Source organism: Lepidochelys kempii, chromosome 10, assembly GCF_965140265.1.
Source record: "Lepidochelys kempii isolate rLepKem1 chromosome 10, rLepKem1.hap2, whole genome shotgun sequence".
NCBI lineage: Eukaryota > Metazoa > Chordata > Testudines > Cheloniidae > Lepidochelys > Lepidochelys kempii.
The window spans coordinates 69,135,870-69,154,711 of record NC_133265.1 but is presented as its reverse complement, the minus strand read 5'-3'; the positions used below and the strand labels follow the sequence as shown (position 1 = coordinate 69,154,711).

Below are 18,842 nucleotides of genomic sequence, written 5' to 3'. Positions count from 1 at the left end.
CAGACCCCATGCCTGACACCCCTCTTGGCAGTGGGGACGCCATCGGATAGTTGCTTAGGCCCAGAAACTAGCACCAGACTCCCAAATAGTTGCATGCGTCTATAGATCCACTGAAGCTGTGAACCCTCCGGTTTCCTATTTCCCTCTTCAGGGACTATATGAGAGCGAAAGCAAGTAATACAGACTCTGCAAAGGAATTTCTAAACACACACACGTTACATTGAGGTAGCACAAGAGATATTCAGATGTACAAAAAAACAATAAACCCAGCATACAAATCCCTGCCTCAATTTCTCTACCACTCCAAGAGCCCTTTGCGATTTGGTCGGTATCTTTTCAGGGAATCCAGAATTCCTCCTCACTTCATCCTACTCAGCCTTGACTCCTTCTGGTCCTGGGTCTGCTCCCTGTCCCTCCTTTCCCCATCTAAAATAGCTGCAGTCCTGTTTGTCAGGTAACTTTCCTCAGTGACTTCAAGTCCCTTATCAGAGACTTTGTGGTTACCAGCTTATCTAGTTGAACTGATTCCTTTGGCTGCAGCTAACTCATTGTCTTAGGGTGCTTGCATGTGAATGGGAAACAACCCTTGATTGCTCTGTATTGTTAGACACTTCTTGGAATCCCAGTCCAAGATGGAGTAAAAAACAGTTTTATAATCAAAATGACATTCACAAAAGCAAAATGGAGGTTGTAGTTTGATACAGACATACATGAATCCATAACAGCAATCTATTCGTTTTTGTAAATTATTCAATAATTTAACACAGAAAGAGTAAAGGCAAAGATAAAAAATTACTACAGAGGCTCCCCCTTTCCACCCCTGGGCAAAACCCAACAACAAATCACTTATGAAGTGCAGTCCATATATGAGATCCAGAACATGTTCTTTCAGATAAAATATTGGGATTCATGGACGTATATTTAAGTTTATGTATCAATATGTGTTTTATAGCTAGTATAGTCACTAGGTCCAAAGATTTCCATACAAAGAACACTGAACAAAAAAAAGTATAATTTTCATTATAAGGTTAAAATATTTCAAGATCTGGGAAACAATAAATTGTAACTTACATAAATTCTGTTAGGAATCATTTTTTCCTATTTGTATTTTTCTGCTTTTTTGTTCCAGGGCTCAAAACACTAGTTCGTTTGATTTGTAACTGTGATATCTTTTAGCACCACTGGGAGAAAACAAGAATTAAAAGCAGCTAATCAAACATACATCTTTGTTACATAACACATATTTTCTTCTTTTTACAGAAAGAATGCAACACTGACAAGAAACAGGTTAAAGAATATTTATGAACAGCATCCTTTCAGAAGCCTCGATTCAGGACAGCATTTAAGCATGTGCTTAAGTACCACTGACTTTAAGCACATGTTTAAAGTTAAGTACATACTTAAGTGTGGTCCTGAGGAGAGCTACTTTCCTGAATTGGGGGCCAAACCAATATGGAAAATAATTTAATTACACATCTTTCTAAAATCCTCCCCTTGGTTGTATTCATGCAAGCCCTTTGGATGAGATTGCATGGATCTAACTAAGAAGAATTTGGCGCACTGTGTCTGCATAATCAGTCTGATATTTTAGAATTTCAAAATACCTGATAGTTTTAATACTGAAGTCATGTCATTTTCATTTAGTCCTTATGCAGACAGTCTGGAATAACTTGCCTTAATGGGTTGATTAACAAAATTTCAGTATCTGGCATACAATTTATGCGTCATAAATATTGTATTATCACCTACAAGCCATTTTCTGTTCTTTCCCCTTTAGCTCATCTGTGGTACATGTGCCTGGTGTGAATGATATCCAGTCCTCTTCTTCAACAGGCCAAAATTTGACACAGATCTCTCGTCAGTTAAATCAGAGTCAAGTCACCTGGACAGGGAGTCGTCCACCATTTCCAGGACAGGTGTGTGTTTGATTAAGAAGTTTTTAGGGGCATTCTAGTTAAGCAGATTTTACAAAAGAACAAATCAAACTCCTTGATTAAAATTTGGTAAAATGTACCTTTTATGTTATTTTTTTTAAAAAATGGTAATGAAATCAGTTCCTCCGTTTCTGATTTACCTGGTCAAAATAAAAAAGCTCAAGGTTGGATGCTCCTTTGCATAATTCTGAAGGAAAAACAGGGTTATTTGGGCAAATATTTTTGTGTGTGTATATATATATATATATATATATATATATATACAGACAGACAACAAGGGTGAAAAATCAGGACGGGGGTAGGGGGTAATAAGTGCCTATATGAGAAAAAGCCCCAAAAATCAGGACTGTCCCGATAAAATTGGGACATCTAGTCACCCTATGTATACATACATGGCCCCCACAGAAATCCCAGTTTAATCCTCATTCCTGTATAGATGTGTGTTTTAAGTGAAATCAACAGGACTATGCACAGTTAAGCTTGGGCTTTAAGTTTCTGCTGGACAGAGGCCTAAACGGGCATGTCTACACTACCTCTGGGAGCAAGCCTCCCAGCCCAAGTAGACAAACTCACGCTATCTTTGCTCAAGCTAGCACACTAAAAATAGTAGTGTGGATGTTGCAACTCAGACAAAGACTCGGGCTAGCCACTGAACTCAGACCTAGGGGCCAGGTGGGCTTGAGAGCCCAACGTGCCACCCAAACCACAGTCCACACCACCGTTTTTAGCATGCTAGCTCAAGTGGAGCTAGCATGAGTCTGTTTACGCAGGCTGGGAGACTCCCAGTTAAAATACAGGCATACCAATTTGCCCAACTCTGCCATATACAGCCTGTAGTACATACTGAGAATGACAAGTGATCTGAATACAGTACGATGCAGAAGCCAGTGTGTTAAGTACTGAGTAGCAACCCAATCATTAAATGCTCTTGTTTTAATCTGTTTAAATAAGACTAGTATTAATACTATTTTAATAATAATTGTTTGCATTCAATTTTCTTATATAGTCTATAAAGGCACTTTAAGGTATGCACTCAATCATTTTACCAGCAGCTTAATTATTTCCATATTAGTTTCCTAGTTTCACACACAGGCTGACCAGTCCTCAGTTTGCATCAGTTACTCTGCCATATCTATTCCATATCCTAAAGAAATCAACTTGAAATAATATTTTGACACATTTTCATTTGTATGCTGAATAGAAAGGACATTAATGATTACTGATCAAAAATGTGACATCTCCCCTTAACCTAAACGATCAGCCTGGTCAAGTCTGCATCACCAGAGTACAAATTTAGGGAACTCAGAATGTGTTTTACCATCTTAAAAAAATCAATAAAGTCTTACTGAAGACTGCTTTCATTGTCATAATGGGGACCTTCAAAGCTAAGTTACTTCTTAGCTAGTAAGTAAACTGAAGACTTGTATTTTCATCATGTTGTTTGCCTGTTGGGATCTATTTCCCCCCCCCTCATTTGCATAAGAGAATAGCTGCACTTCAGTGCATTGATTGCCTATAAGATGCACACCATTAAATGTATCTAGAGAAGTTACTGCTTTTAATTTCAAACAGCAGAACTTGTTAAATACCAGTCTTCTGTAGAGCTGCTGGGCTGGTTGATAGGGGAAAAGGGACTACATTGTTGGTAAGTGGGTTTGATTACTGGCGCTATCTGCTAGTGTATTTTGTTACTTTGAGCGAGACACTTACCCACTTCTTGTCTCATTTTAACTATCTCACAGGGGTGTTGTACTATTTAATTATTTGTAACATACTTTGAGATCCTTTGAAGTCATTATAGAAGTGTAAAGTGTTATTGTTCTTGATTTAGCTGAACCATCCCCTTTAAGCAAAGTTTGGTTATTTTTCCCCTGCAGTAGTAGTGCTGGGCATCCCCACCAAGTCTCTCATGCAATTGCTGACTGCTTGCTTAAGGCAAGATAGAACATATCCATTGTGTTTCACGTATCCATTGGGCAAGCTGGTTTTCATACTCTAAAATCAGGCGAGAAAACCCAGCAGGCTTTCCAACCTGTGCGGAGATCCAGAATATTCACTTGGAAGCCTCTTGTGCCAGCTCTCCCAATTATTGAAAATCCCTATTATCTGAAGGTATGAGGTATATCCTACAAGGCATTCAGATAACTGGGGTAGTATTAAAAACAGGGCATCTGGCAAATAAAGATTCATTTTTGTACGTTTTTAATCTTTGCTCCTAGTTTCTATGCCCTAATAGAGGTGGGGGAAAACCATCAGGTAATGAACAATAGTGATTCTCTTTCTGAATGCATGGAGGATATTAATCATCAGGAGAGCTGTTATATTTTCAGTTATAATCTGTTGCTTTCATTAACTTAAATAGCCATAAATCCATGTTGATGGAAATTGAATATGGCTGAGACAGGGATAATATGCCTAATCTCATTGGCAGTTTTTATTTAGCAGTTGATTTTACACTTTTAAAACTTGGGTCTATCATGCTGCTCTGCTGTTATGCCAGCAATGAAAATAACTTCTTCTTTTTCTCCCCCTCACCTCAGCAAATCCCATCACAATCTGGCAAGACTCAATCGTCACCCTTTGGAATTGGAACCAGTCATACCTATCCAGCTGATCCATCATCGTACAGCCCTCTCTCTAGCCCAGCCACTTCTTCCCCAAGTGGAAATGCCTACTCTAGCCTAGCAAACAGAGGTGCAGGGTTTGGTAGGTTTCAGATTATGTATCTCACAAGTGAACATGAAAGTGAAATGCTAAGTGTATTTTAATTCTTCGGACCTGCTCCTCTATTCTGAATGTATGCCAAGGTTGAGATTGTCTCTGCCCTTGTGTGGGTGTGTAGGGATTGCCGAGAGGGCAAAAGAGAGGAAGCAAAGCTTCTTACTACTTGACGCAATGGACTGAGATGAGTTCAGGGACCCCTCCCTCCATGCTCCACCTCCAGCATCCTAAAGGATGGATGCACTGCACTCCCTTCCTGAGGTAGAATCCCTCCCAAACTTCCTTTTGAGTGGCTCAGCTCCACTCTACTCTGACTCAGAAGAGTCCCAAAATGGCACAATCCAGAACAGGGACTTTTTTTAAGCCAACCTGAATGTGAGAAATTGTGTCCTGTCACTGCCGTGTCAACTGCTCCTCTCCCAGGATACTTAATCATTTCTCATTCTGTGCAGATAACCTCTGTCACCCTCACTCTCAGTCACACGCAGACAATTACCTTTGCTATTCCTACTGTGAGGTTAAACAATTCGCTTTTTAAACAGCTGGGGGTGTTTCAGTGTGTTTCTGAGCAGAACACTTTACATTCACTAAGACTAATATTAATGTGAATTTTCTCAGCTACTGTCTAAAGCAGAACATGGCAATAGTCCATTTCTTGTTTTTACTGTCGCAGGAGATAGTAATCTATTAAAGGTCAAATCCTAATGTCTTCACTCATTACTTCTATTTACCCAGGCAATGCTCCAGTGATTTCAAGCTTTCAAGTTAAATCAGTATATTTCTTTCCCCTCCGAGTAAGGCATGGGTAAGAATTGAGTTAGAGACATTAGGACTTGGCCCTATGGGATATGTTCAGGAGCTAAGTTATGACCATAGCTTTGGAATGTGTATTAGAGAACAGGGATAGCAAGGGCACCTCAAATTCTGCCTGGACAGGATTATATCATCATGAGACAGATGTTGATTCATTAAAACAAAAAAAACCAGCCTTTTCTATTTCAATAACAACAATTTCTTGTTGTTGTTTTAATTACTAATTAAGAACGTAGAACTGGAAGCAGTCTCCTCGGTCATCAAGTCTAGCCCCCTACCCTCACAGGCAACGGCATCATATAACCCATTCATAAACTGATCTAGCTCCATCTTAAAACCAGTTAGGTTTCTTGCCCCCACTCACCTGTTGGGAGATGGTTCCAGAATCTCACAACTCTGATGATTAGTAACCTTCTTCTAATTTCTACCGAAATTCACTTATGGCCAGCGTAGACCTCTTTATTCTTGTGCCAACATTGTTGTTTAGCTGAGATAGCTCTTGTCCCTGCTTGGTGCTTACTCCAATGTATTTATAGAGAGCAGTTGTATCCCCTCTCAGCCTTCGTTTTGCTAGGCTAAATAGGCCCAGCTCCTTTAGTCTCCTATCATGACTCTCCAATCCCCTGATCATTTTACTAACCCTTCTCTGTACCTGTTGCAGTTTGATTCTTTTTGATTATAATGGAGAATTAGAAGCACTTTATTGTACATTTGGTCATCTCCCAAAGCTATGGTTATATACAGTCAGTGGAGTGGAGTTGCATGACACAGATGGAAGGCAGAATTGGTGTCTTTATATTTAAAAACAAATAAAAAAGAATGAATAAAGATATTAATGCCAATCCTTTCTCAAAACTCACTACATTGTTGTACAGTACGCTACCTGTTATGGAATGCCTGGAAGGCTCTCTATCTGTAATTTTAAGAAGGTAATGCAGCCTGTAATCATGCATGCTGATAATCTGAGGCCTCAGATATATTTTATACTTTGTAAAAAATTAAATCTGAAAAAATCCAAGTGCACATTATACATCCTACTTCAGGAACATGAGTAGCATTAGCAGTGTCTTTGAAAGGGCCAGTGCCCATACAAATTTATAGCATGCAAAACTTTAGGAGTGTTTTGGAACTGCTCAACAGCACAGCAAAATCAACTTTTTGATATTTTGGGGAGCTATCCAGCAATGTTATTGTTCACTGATTTATGCTATTTCCTTCACAAGGGTCATGGGTTCAGTCCCAATTTTACGGACGTACTTACTGGTGGCTGGAAGCCCTCAGACTTGAGCCTCATCATGATCATACTTGGAGTGTGTGAAACTCCACAGTTGCTTACATTACTCCATAGATAGTTAAGTAGAATGGTTCAGGATAATTGTGCTGTTCACAGTGTCTTCAGGTTATGCCATTAGTATGAGCTGTTCCTGAGGGAGTGCTTGAACAGAAAAAAAAATCCAATAAGTGAAATGAGAGCACAAATAATGAAATACAAACGCTTCCCTATTCCCTTCGACCTATACATCAGCACAAACCTCTAAAACAGTGACCTCAATAGTAATCTGCCTATAAGAATGTATGTAGTCAGCTGTGGCAATTAGAGAGAATATAAAATTTGGATGGATGCTGAGGCTTGAGTTAAGGAATTCTACAGCCAGCAAATGTAACAGCAACATTCCTAAAGCCAGCGTGACATGCTGGTAGTTCAGGATAGTCAGTGAATCAGCTGCAGAAGTGTGAGGTAGGCTGCCAGGAACAAAAGGTGAAGAAAGAGCACTCAGCTATCCTTGGCCAAGGTCATATAAAGTTTTGTATACACACTAAGCAAAAGATTTAAAATCACATGGTGATCATAGTCAGTACCTTGTTTACATTAGGAACTGATCCAAAGCCTACTGAAGTCAGTGAAGGGGTCTTTCCACTGACTTCCGTGGGCTTTGGATCAAGCCATTAATGCAGTGAGTTTAAAGAAAGTTCCACTCGGTTTCCTCAGCACCGTGTTCTGACTGTTGGAGGAACAAAATAAAAATAATGGCTTGTATTCCACTGAACTTAACTTTGGCCACCCCTTGCAGATATGTCAGGAAGCAGGAATAGCTGCTTCCCCTTACCTAGGTTATCATCACTACCACGGGTGGAATGTTAAAACACTAATTTTTCTTTTTGCCCTTAATGCTAATTTACTCACTCTTTGCTTTTCACTCAACATTGTGAATGAAATTAGACCAGTTTCATTTCAAGCCCTTTTCAGTCTTTAGGCCTCATTCACTAGCATTATGCTGCCTTGCCTGGACTCAGCAGCAGTGCATCGGGATGTGTACACTAAAATGGCTAACTTCTCGTTGAGTTTATTCCACTGGGCTTTGTACGTTTGTTTATAAGACCTGCACTGGAGACCCAAACTACTTGGCAATGACTGTTCATCTGGTGGAAAATATTTCCTGATCTACATCAGTTTGAATTCTATTAATAAATACAGTTATTCCTGAAAGGAGCAGCCTGAACCTTCTGCTGGCAACCTCTGTCTTGCTGAGCAGAAGGCTCATTTGCCTCACTGAGTAAATTTTGGCATACCGTACTGAGCAAAACTGGTGCAGCTTTCTTTTAAGGGGTAACTTAAATGAACTTTGTTGTGACCAATAGTGTGACTGCAGAATTTCTGAGTCAGCTGAATTATTTGTAACAGTCAGCAAGGGAGTAGTAATTCTCCAGCCCAGATGTGACAGAAGCATGCCATTGCAGTTCATCAGTCTTCTGGGAAACTGCTTACTGTTTGTAGCTGATAGTAGAGAGAGACTGGAGTCAAAGTGGCGGCGTTTGCGATCTTGTACGTTATGGAGCAATGACAAACTGTGGAGTCAGGCATTTTGGCTACTTCCATTTGCCATTCTTTCCATTTTTCTGTGTGGAAATTTTGGTTTGTGGTTGTCAGGAGTCTAACGCAACGTGGCATGCAGAACCGCGTGCTTCTGCAGTAATGGCTAGGAAGTTGGCCAGTGGTTCTGACCTGCAGTAACCTGATCTACCAGTGACCCCCAAATTTTGGATTTGTGTGTCTGAAGGAAAAAAGGCAAAAACAGAAGCAATAAAAGGGAAGTGTTTTGGGAAAAATGGTTCTCAGGTGTGCTAGAAACATTTTTAATTCACAGAACAAGACATGCAACACCCACTACTGAAAATAAATATGTGTATTGGGCTATTCACTGAGACATGAGCTATCCACTGGAGCTATTCACTGGAGATGCACTTTCCCTTTCCTATCTCAGCCTAAGGAAAGCAATGGTGCTGTGCTGTGGGAGCGCAAGCAGTGGTTCAAACACCATAGCATAATGATAAATTTTGCATTTCCTGGCTTGGCAGCACCAGCCAGAAACTCTCCAAAATATTATGAAAGATGAAAATCTTGGAAAGAGAGTCCACAAACAGCCAGTTTGTTGGTTCCAATGCAAAAGGAAAATCTTCTGGGTGATATCTTATATATTTAGGGCTAAATTCTGCCTACCAAAGTACAAAGAGAAATCCAGTTGACTTCAGTTGGTAAACATAATCCATGAACATACTCGTAAAAGGTGAAGTAGCTAACAGATGCAGAATGTGATATAAATTGAAGTACCAGCAGAGAGATCCATAATCCTGAAATGGTCATTCTGACAACATTAGTCTTCTTAACATTAAACCTCTTTATTCCTTCAAAACCCAAGTGGACCCGCACTCTTAGGGAACCGTTGGCACCATGTGAACAGAGCAATTCTGCAGTTCTGAGACTAGAGCCGCATGAAGTAAATAGCTGCTATATACCTATAATAACAGAGGACAAAGCAGCTCACCAACCAGTATTCTAAACACATGACTTTTACGCTTAAATAAGACAGCAAGGCTGGCACCTGTTTATCTTACTATTTAAAAGGTCATGAAACAACAGATTTTGTAAATGGGGTGCTGACATGCTGCCTTTGAATTATATAATCCATCAGATGACAGTGCTCCTTCTGGTCCAGCTCTTGCTCCAAGAGTTTATTAAAGAGGAAGTGCATTAAAATGCCTATCTTGTCATTCTGTTTTTAAGTGAAATGGCTGGTACTTCCTCACTATTAAAGAGAGGCGGGACTGGAGAAAACCCTGGCGTGGCCAGATTAGGTTTCATTACACTCTTCATTATTTCAGTTTGTTCTTTACTGTAAGTAAGCGTGTTGTCCCTATCATATTGGTGCAGCCACAGTAATTCACCTTGCTCTCTTTGGTCACTATCTTGTTCCCTTGAGAGCAGTGTCAAAACTCCCCTTGACTTCACTCCCATCGGAACTGGTCCTTGCTGAGTATCTGTGCTATAAAATTTACTTCTGAACATCAGAGTTCTTAGAAATAGTCTCAAAAAACATATCTGTGCCTTTTAAAGGAACTGTCTGTGTAAATCTAAATCTTTCAGCTGAGAGTGGCCAAAGCAGTGGACAATTCCAAGGGAGACCTTCGGAGGTCTGGTCCCAGTGGCAAAGCCAGCATCATAATCAGCAAAGCAGTGACCAGCATTCTCACCAGCAGCCCAGTCAGACTGAAGTCTTCCAAGTGAGTAGAGTCAAAGATTCATTGTGTCTACAGTTGTCACAAGAAAGTCAGTCTTCTTACCCAAACAACAACCTTTGCCAATCATGCCCAGTGTGGAAACTGTGCATGACAAGCACCAACCTTCAGTTTGAGATATGCTGCCCTGGTGTTTATAGTGATGTTTGCTGGGATTAGGATAGTCTTCGCTAGAACTCAAAGCATTTTTTCTGCCAGAACACAAAAACTTCTGTGTTTTGAAATGTTTTCTCCTTCCTGCTTCCACAGCACAAGGGCTATGCATTTTAGGGAGAAATCAGTAGGTAGACAGTCCTGGCTAGAAGTCCCTCCTCATACCCTGGTCCAGATCTATAAATCCAGTCAGTTAAACTTCGGTCTAATTCCGCTTGAAAAGTCAGGGAGGAGAGTAGGCTGTTTCTTTAGAGAAGATACTAACTAACGATTTTTTTTAAAATACTCCAACTATTGAGAAGCCATGTGAGTGGCAAATAATCATCTTCAGTTATGTTAGTTATTTTGCAGTATTAATTACTGTTATAACTATTCATGGTAGATGAGCATGGCACTTTACAAGCAAGCAAGTTGATATGGTCCTTTAGCCCTTTATAATCTGTTTATCATTTAAATTAGATCAAGAACCCAACCAACAAAAGAGGAGGGTGGATAGTTGTATGCAAGGGAAAAGGGAAAGACATAAGTAAATGAAAAGGGCCAGATTCATTGCAAGGTCTTCACCAGTGTAATCTCTGGCGCAGGGCCTCAACAGCAGAAGTTCCCCAAAGGGGATGGAGATTTCAGCAGCACAAGACAGCTTCAACTTCTCCTTCTCTGGGTGGCAATGGGGGATGAAAGAGCCCCGCGGGTGGCAAGTGCAGCATTGACCAGGAAATGTTTTTATTAGAAATGTGCAGCATTGACCAGGAACACAGGGCTGGCCAAGGCAGGCGGGAAGTGTGCTTCTTCAGTCCATCCCATCATCTATCTCCACTCTAATGGATCCCGCAAGTCCTCAGTTAGATTTAAAGCTTGCCCTCTCCTGGAGTAAATCCTCATTATGCTGCTCTTAGATGAGGGTAGTTCACCCTCTTGAGGGCAGATGCTTTGAGCCAATAGGTTATCATGTTTCTTGTTTGCTATTTAGATTTTGTATTATTATGGTCCCTCTCTTGCTACAAAATCAAGTTCTGCCAGAGCTTGTTATTGTAAGAGCTGAAAGGACAGCATGATCGTTTTCCCAACAGGGGATACCTCTTCCCCAGGCTTTGTCCCTGACTGGGAAAAGGAGGTTCAGTACTCCCTATGCCTCCTGCAGGGACCACCTGTGACTCAGCAGATTTTGGAGCAGTTATCATGAACTCCTCTTATACCAGAGAAATGCTATCGACTTCCACTCCCTTTTCTGAAATACAAGGAGGCTCACTGACCTGGAGGAAAGACCTCCAGGATTCTTCAGCAGAGGTGCAGTCAGAATAAACGTAGCCCCTGCTTACAGCATGCTGTTCAGGAGGAAGTGGATCCTCCACAAATGTGTGCTGGTACCAGCTACATAACAACAGAACTCTGATGGCGAGACTCCCTCCAATGCTCCCAGCATAGCATGTCAGAAAAGGGGCATGATCCAAATTAAAGGGGGCTGAGTCATATTAAGAGACACACAAATCACATGATGCTTAATGGCCACTGCTTGCTCATCAGTTCCTTGGCTGCCTAGGTTGTACGAAGGGCGGAAGGGTGATGAGCCTGTGGAGGGCTGAACACCTCCTTAGCAGTGTTGAGCTTCTGCAACTGCAGTTGACGTCAGTGAGGGATGAGGGTGCTCTGCCCTTCTCAGAAGGGTCTCGGAATGTCTTTCTGTTCCACAACACACATTCCCATCATCTGTATAAAGGCCCTTAGTTGATTTTCCTTCATGGCACACTGAAGAATAACTGAGACATGTAGATAGAACCCACCAACACTTTAAAACCCGCCATGTCTTGGTTTCATGAAGGGATGTATGCTACCTACGCTGAGGAAGCATCACCAGGAAAGGCAGAGCAGCACATGCCTTAGTGTGTACTCTCTGATTTGGTTTGAAATGTCTAACTTGTTGCTGTCAACAGCCACAAGGAAGCAACTGCTACTCCCAACGGCATCCTTGCAGTAGGTGCTATGATTGTCTCTCAGCAGTTGCTGATCCTGTGTCTTAGCATATTATCACAAACCACCCTCTGTAACAAATGGTGTATGTTTAGATCAGTGAAGAATGTGCAGTATGGGGGACAGTCAGACCTGTGCAGAGGCCAGCACAAAGCCTACACACTGCTTAAGTCCAGGTTCAGTCCTTGAAAGAGGACATGTGAGACTTTAAACAGTGCAGAGGGCTCAGGCTAGCCATCTGCATGGGGTGAATTTCACTTTATTTTTCCAGTCTTTGGCCTTTTCTGGTCTTAAGCTAAAAAGATGAACCAAAAAAAAGTTTGTCTCTCAATAGCATATAAAGTAACACTTCACTTTGATTTTCCTCATACAGGACATGCTGCCTATGCCGGGGGATCCAACACAGGGCACTGGCAATTACAACATTGAAGATTTTGCCGATCTGGGCATGTTTCCACCATTTTCTGAGTAATCTACAACACAAACAAACCCAGTGAAATGAAGTTCAACAAAACCATTTCAGTGTGGTTTTGGTTCTGCTTTTCCTGTATTGCATAACCGTAGAATCTACTAACAAGAAATCATGTTTCTCATATTTTGGATAGTGATAATAGGAGTTTGATCTCTCTTCCTTCTGGTGTGTGAGTGCTGAAGAAGAAGTTACACCACTTGGTGGTGGTCATTGACAGATCCATTTTGTATTTTCTTGTCATCTACCTCAGAGATGAAAAACTTTTGCTTGATTGTGAAAAATCTCTGAGTCCTAAATATCTCAATGTGAACAATTCCTAATGCTCCCTTTGAATGGTAAATTTAAAATAGATAATGAAGTAACAAAGACTAACAGAGAAAAGGTAAGGTGACATCCAGTTACAGGGTCTACTGTTCAGTTTCAATGTCTTGCTCTAATCTTAGGTTTCAGAGTAGCAGCCGTGTTAGTCTGTATCCGCAAAAAGAAAAGGAGGACTTGTGGCACCTTAGAGACTAACACATTTATTTGAGCATAAGCTTTCGTTCTCTGAAAACAGATTCAGTATTCTGATTTCTTGGATTCTTGAGAATTTTAGGTCAGTTTGAATGTGAGATTATACAGCATAATATAGTCCTCTCTGACCAGAAGATTCAGCACCTTTTTTCCCCTCTCTTAACCCAGTTAAACTTGAATATGTGTACATTTTAGTACTGTATGTATATCTTGTGCTGTATGATGTGATTTCCTGTATTGGTAGGGTTTGTTTTTTTTTTTAACATATGAAATGAGTCCAGTCCAGAGTGTACCGAAAGGGGTGATAATGTATCGCAGAACTTAGATATTGCAGGATTATGCATCACTTTACTTAGAAATAACACTAATTGGTTAATTCTGGTCATTCTGATTTATGCCATATATTTACTTACGCAAGCTGTTGTTCTTTTTTTCATTGAATTTATTAAGTAAGACCTATATGTCTCTAATTTTCTCACTACCTGGTTTTATTTTATTTTTTGCCGTCTATTATTACATCCCCCAAAAGATCTTTTATAAAATTACTGTACAACATATCAAGAACACTGTTTCAGCACCAGTTGCATTTCCTGTCTGTGAACCCCTTTGTTATATCTTGTGCAACATTACATTTTGACAGTTAAAAGAGGTGCCCTGTTACAACAGAATCATCAAGGCTCATTTACTGAGAGAAGTGAGCTAGTTTGTTTCATGTGCCAAACAATGTTGTTAAAACTAATTTGTAATAGGAAACAGCCAGTCAAGCCGTTGTCTGCCAAAAACACAGTGGTGTTAACTTGAATTTTTGCTTGCATGCTAAATTGCTGAGCATCCACCTACTTCTGTTTAAACCCGCTGTATAAGGGTTTCAGTTCATTGGGCATTTTGGAGACTCGGGCCGTCCAGAAGGGTGCATGCTTTTCCATGGCTCGGAGTCTTGCTGCCTGGCTTCTCCATCAGAAACTTCTAGAATTTCTGTTCCTTTATTTCTTTTATCACATTAGTTGAGTTACAGAGATCTGATATAAAATGAAGATTTAGGGCCAAATAGTCCCTGCTTGGGGGGAAAATCACCCATGGACAAGAAACTCAAAATTCCCACTTGCTGAGCTTCTTTGAAATCCTGTGAAGGTTGCAGCTCAGCCCCCTTGAAAAAGGGGAAGAGGGTCCAGCTGCCTAAACCTGTGGATGCCCTGGGATCCATGCAAATCTCTGGACACCTACAAGAAGCCAGGGCCACACACCCAGAGGCCCAGTGTCTCTACATATTGCCAACCTACATGCTGCCATTGCCTGGCTACTTGAAGCTACCTCTGAATTCAGAGGTGTCTTCCAGCAGGGAGGACTATTGGCATGCACTGTGTCAGCATTGTCTTATGTGGGTAATCACTGGGGGTTCCTTGGGTGGATGACTCCATTGAGAGCAGCCATCTCCCTAACTCATGGCCTGCTCTGACCATGTGGGTCTCATCCAGAGAGACTTCCACAGGCTGGCAAACCAAAGCTAGCAGGCCACAGACACACTGCTCCCAACCCCAATCGTGTGACTGGGGCTTTTCTCACCCTACTCTGCTTTCTGGCAGGTCACAGAGTGGGGTAAGTGGTCTTCAGTGTTTAGTGAGAGTCTCGCCTGCCATTTGTCTCTTCGCTTCATTTTCCAGGGCCAGTCCCTAGCCCTACGTGCCATTGGAGGGATGGTTTGTGTATATGTGTCTTTTGCTTGTATTTTTTAATGAAAACTGAATCTAGTTCAAAGCTAGATAAAGAACTGCAGAGGCCTCAGATCTCTGGACTGTACTTGTCTCAGCAGAGTCATCCTGTTTTAAAAATGGGCACCTCTTCCCCTGCCCCAGGGGATGAGGAGAATACTCAGCTAGCTGAGGAAACCATGCACTTAAACTATATTTATTTTAATACCTGGATATTGATTCTCTTGAAGCTGCCCCTGCTACCCTTCACTCCCATTGCGCGCACACTGCATGGACAAAGAACTGATCAGTGAGTGAGTCTAGAAAAGCTCTGCTCCCTGTAGTTAGCATGTCCGTGGAATTCACTGACCCCCCTAAAAGATGCCTGTGTGGGTGAGTTGAGACATCTGGGTGAAAGGGAATAATAGTAAAAGGAGAGATGGATGATCCTGATTCTGTGACAGGTCTAACAACGGGGGAAGAAGGGAGTGGCCCAGCAATTTATAGCTCTTTATATACTGCACTGGATGTGATACATTCAGGATTTTTTAAAATATAAAAATGAGAATTTCTGTAAAGTGAAAAATGGATTGGAAAATGGTGTTCCTATGTTGCAGTCTACCTGACCGGTTGCTCTGCGTGTATGTATACTTTACTTGTTGTTCCTGAATTCAGTCTAAAATAATGTGTTTATGAAAACCTGTTTTTTCCAGCCCAGAAAAGTTTCTCTACATATCACTGTCTTTTTATGCTATCGGTGTGTAGAAGTGGGCTTATCAGTCAGTATTTGGTAGTACAGTTTGAAGTTCTTTGTTAAAAGATATTCAAGCATGTCTATTTTTTTAAAATACAGTATTACTAGTGCCCAAGGCATCAGTGCAAGGTCTGTTTCTTGTCTTCTTCCTCCCCATCCTTGTGGCCATAAAAGGGAATTACTGTAGTGTTAAAGGCCAGTCTAGAAGAGTGCAAGGCTTTCATCCACTTCACTTTGGGCCACAGTATGCCCCTGTTTATATTCTGATATCCTGAGCCTATCTTTCTCCCTGTTTCTCCATTCTCCCTAAGCTCCCCTTCAGCTGATCCCCCACACAGTATCTTTACATTGCTTTCCCTGCGTTGGAAGGGAAGATGTGGGTGATCTTTTCTGAGGGTGCTGTTAGTTTCACGCCAGCAAGAAGGGAGCTCTTAAAGAGCATTATGGTTGGCAACCTTATTCCTGAGACCAAGTGAATAGTGCTCCTAGGGCTCCTGTCCAGTATGTGCTGCCTCAATGCCCCTGGCTGACTCTTTTGAAATCTCTTCCTCATTCTAATTCTTGTGGCAGCAAAGGCTGTTTTAGCATAAGTGGAGCTATAATCTTTGTTGTGTGTCTTGATGGTAATAAAACAACTTACATGTATAATGACTGAAGTTGCTAACTGCATTTGAAAACTGTCCTCTTTTTATTTGTGCAGTTAACATAACGCCTGTGGTAGGTCAGCTGCCAGAGTTTGCAGATTTTACATGCAGATTTTTTTCTACCTGCAGAGTTGTGTTTTCTGACCAGACTGTATTGCAAACAGTGTTTCTGAAAACAGTGGGAAATACATAACTGAAGCATTCTGCTTTTTAAACCAAGTGTGCAAGAAGCTACAAATGATAATGTAACAAGCTGAGGAAGTTACTTCAATGAGTAAGCTTATAGACTGGGACCATTTTCATATGCTGAGGTATTTACTTGTTCATATAATCAATCCTGTTTCCTGACATTAAGTATTTTACAGGATTGATTGTATTGCATAACTTGTTAAAGGCACTAATGACAGTGCCAACAATTATACTTTAACCAGATGTGTCCATAACTAGCTTTGTTGCCTTCTTTTTCTTGAAGCCCAGTCTGAAACTGTAAATACTTCTTGCAGTACTGCCTTTTTTAACTCCTAATTACTTTTGGCACAGTGTTATATAGTGTTGGATTTACCCAATTGCTATAACATATATTTTTATACATAGGCATACTCTTTTTCAAGAGTAATACAGCCACTTAATCATTAATGCCTTATCAGTGTCATAATGCTGTTGCTCTTCGGTTGGTTGGTTTGCAAGGTGTCCAGTGGGTTAATTTTTAGGTCAGATATTTTCATTTTCATAGCAGTGCTCAAATTGGGGTATAGGGGATTGTGCTGTAACCCCAGTTTTCACTGTTGCCAATGGTGGAGAGGGAGGTGCATGAGGAGAAGGTCCTCCAAAATGGGGAAAAGGAGGGGGAAAAAAAAGGGAGGGCGTACCATGATTTAAAGTCTATGAGTCTATGACGTTTATGGGGTCACTCTCCTCCTGCTCCAAACTTTGAGCACATTTTCATGGGTTGACAGCTGCATAGATATGGACCAGTTTGCTTAGAGTCGTGCTCTTTTTTAAAAATAATAAATGCCAAAAAAATGGCTTCTGTTGTCAAGTTAGGCACTTGGTTACTTATCTGTTTAAACTGTTTATATTGCTGTGAAATTGTGCTGTGGATAAAGTGTATTTTGTACTTCTGAATGTTCTATATTTATGACTAACAGTTACCGAATCAGTTGTGTGTATGTATATCTAATAACTGCCTTTTTAAATTTCATTAAAATAAAACTGTCATGAGCTGTTATTAATTCATGTCATTATATAAGTAATTGGGATACCTGCTGGCACAAACAGAATGCTATGTTACATCTGGAGCTTTGATATTCATGCTTACAAATCAGATCTTAGTTTTATAATGCTCAGTATAGAAACACATTTCATAATCCTAGATCAAGAAGACTTAAGCATGTCTTCCTTACATAAATTTTGGCCAAAAACTACATTTTTCAACCTGTTCTATTTTTGTTCCCCTTAAGCTGCTGCAACTTTCATAGAGGACTTTCTATTGCAAGGGACCCCGCACCAGTGTGAAATTAATCCAGCCCTTTGTGTGTATACATACTTCAGTCTCCCATTGTCTATTCACTTTCTTTATGAACAGATTGGTTAAGCAAGGCTCAGAGTTTGTTTGTGCATTGATGGCACGAGGGAGCTGAGCAGTGAGTTAATGCAGTCATGAACTTTTCGAAAATCATTTGATGCTCATTTTTGTCTAAGAGGATGAGATGGCTCGGGAGATTGGTAATCGCGGGTTACAGAAACTTATATCTATCTCTGAGTCACTAGTGCTATAGCAGTTCAGGTCAGCATTATAATGAGCAAAAGTCGTGACCATCAAATGGCTGTTCAGCGGGCTTTGTGAAATGAGTTTGGTGATCTCAGTACAGTACCCAGTGAGCCAGTGTCCAAACATCTCAACCACAACTGTCATTGCCTGGCCCTTTGGCCCACCAGAGAAAACAAGAAGTGGATACAGACTGAATTACCCTCTCACCACTTGGGTGGTCATCCCATGCGAGGGCTGGGGCATGTTGGTGAGTCAGCATAGAGAAGGGGAAGCTTGCATTGCCACTGCCGGTTTATAGCTGTTCTGGGGAAGAAGTGTCAATAGGGGACCTCTCATGAGTGCGAAATTCACACATCAAAAAATGTTTGCTCAGTGCATTACATCACCTACTGTCATTTCTTAATGGGGTTACATAATTCTTAACAAATAGAAGTGCCTGAAAAGGAAACTTGCAACAGGTATTTTCCTGTTAGTGGAAGTTCTTTGCTTGTGTTCTTGGCTTCCCTCCGTCAGGACTTTTATTTATGCATGTGAGGACTGTTTGCTCAGGAAGTGTTAGTAATGGATTTAGGGTGGAATTTTTGAAAGCATCTAAGAGAATTAGGCACCAACGGGAGTTGGAACCCAAAGCCCCTTAAGTGCTTTTGAACATTCCACTATTAATCATTTTCGAGCAGAGGCATGATGAATGGAGTACTTGGAATGAATGGGTAAGCAAGCGGATTCTGGTGTGGTTCGATTTTCCTATAGTACCGCAGTAGCACTGATTTGGTTTTAAATGATATTCGTTTGAAGGGGTAATATAATCCACGTTCTTGTTGGTTTAGTCAGATTAG

General features: G+C 40.9%; 1 protein-coding gene across 4 annotated transcripts in view; it reads left to right on the top strand.

The window, feature by feature from the left end:
- Positions 1 to 17,456, top strand: part of ARNT2 (aryl hydrocarbon receptor nuclear translocator 2) — a 132,828-nt gene extending 115,372 nt beyond the window's left edge. Inside the window, exons 16-20 of one of the 4 annotated variants that reach the window (XM_073304108.1) lie at positions 1,261 to 1,287; positions 1,778 to 1,916; positions 4,475 to 4,640; positions 9,892 to 10,028; positions 12,538 to 17,456. In XM_073304108.1, coding sequence (XP_073160209.1) covers positions 1,261 to 1,287; positions 1,778 to 1,916; positions 4,475 to 4,640; positions 9,892 to 10,028; positions 12,538 to 12,636 — 568 coding nt within the window. In that variant the 3' untranslated portion in view covers positions 12,637 to 17,456. Of the gene's footprint in view, positions 1 to 1,260; positions 1,917 to 4,474; positions 4,641 to 9,891; positions 10,029 to 12,537 lie in introns of those variants that run through there. The other 3 variants (XM_073304107.1, XM_073304110.1, XM_073304109.1) reach the window with 3 other exon arrangements.
- The last annotated feature ends 1,386 nt before the right edge of the window (positions 17,457 to 18,842 follow it).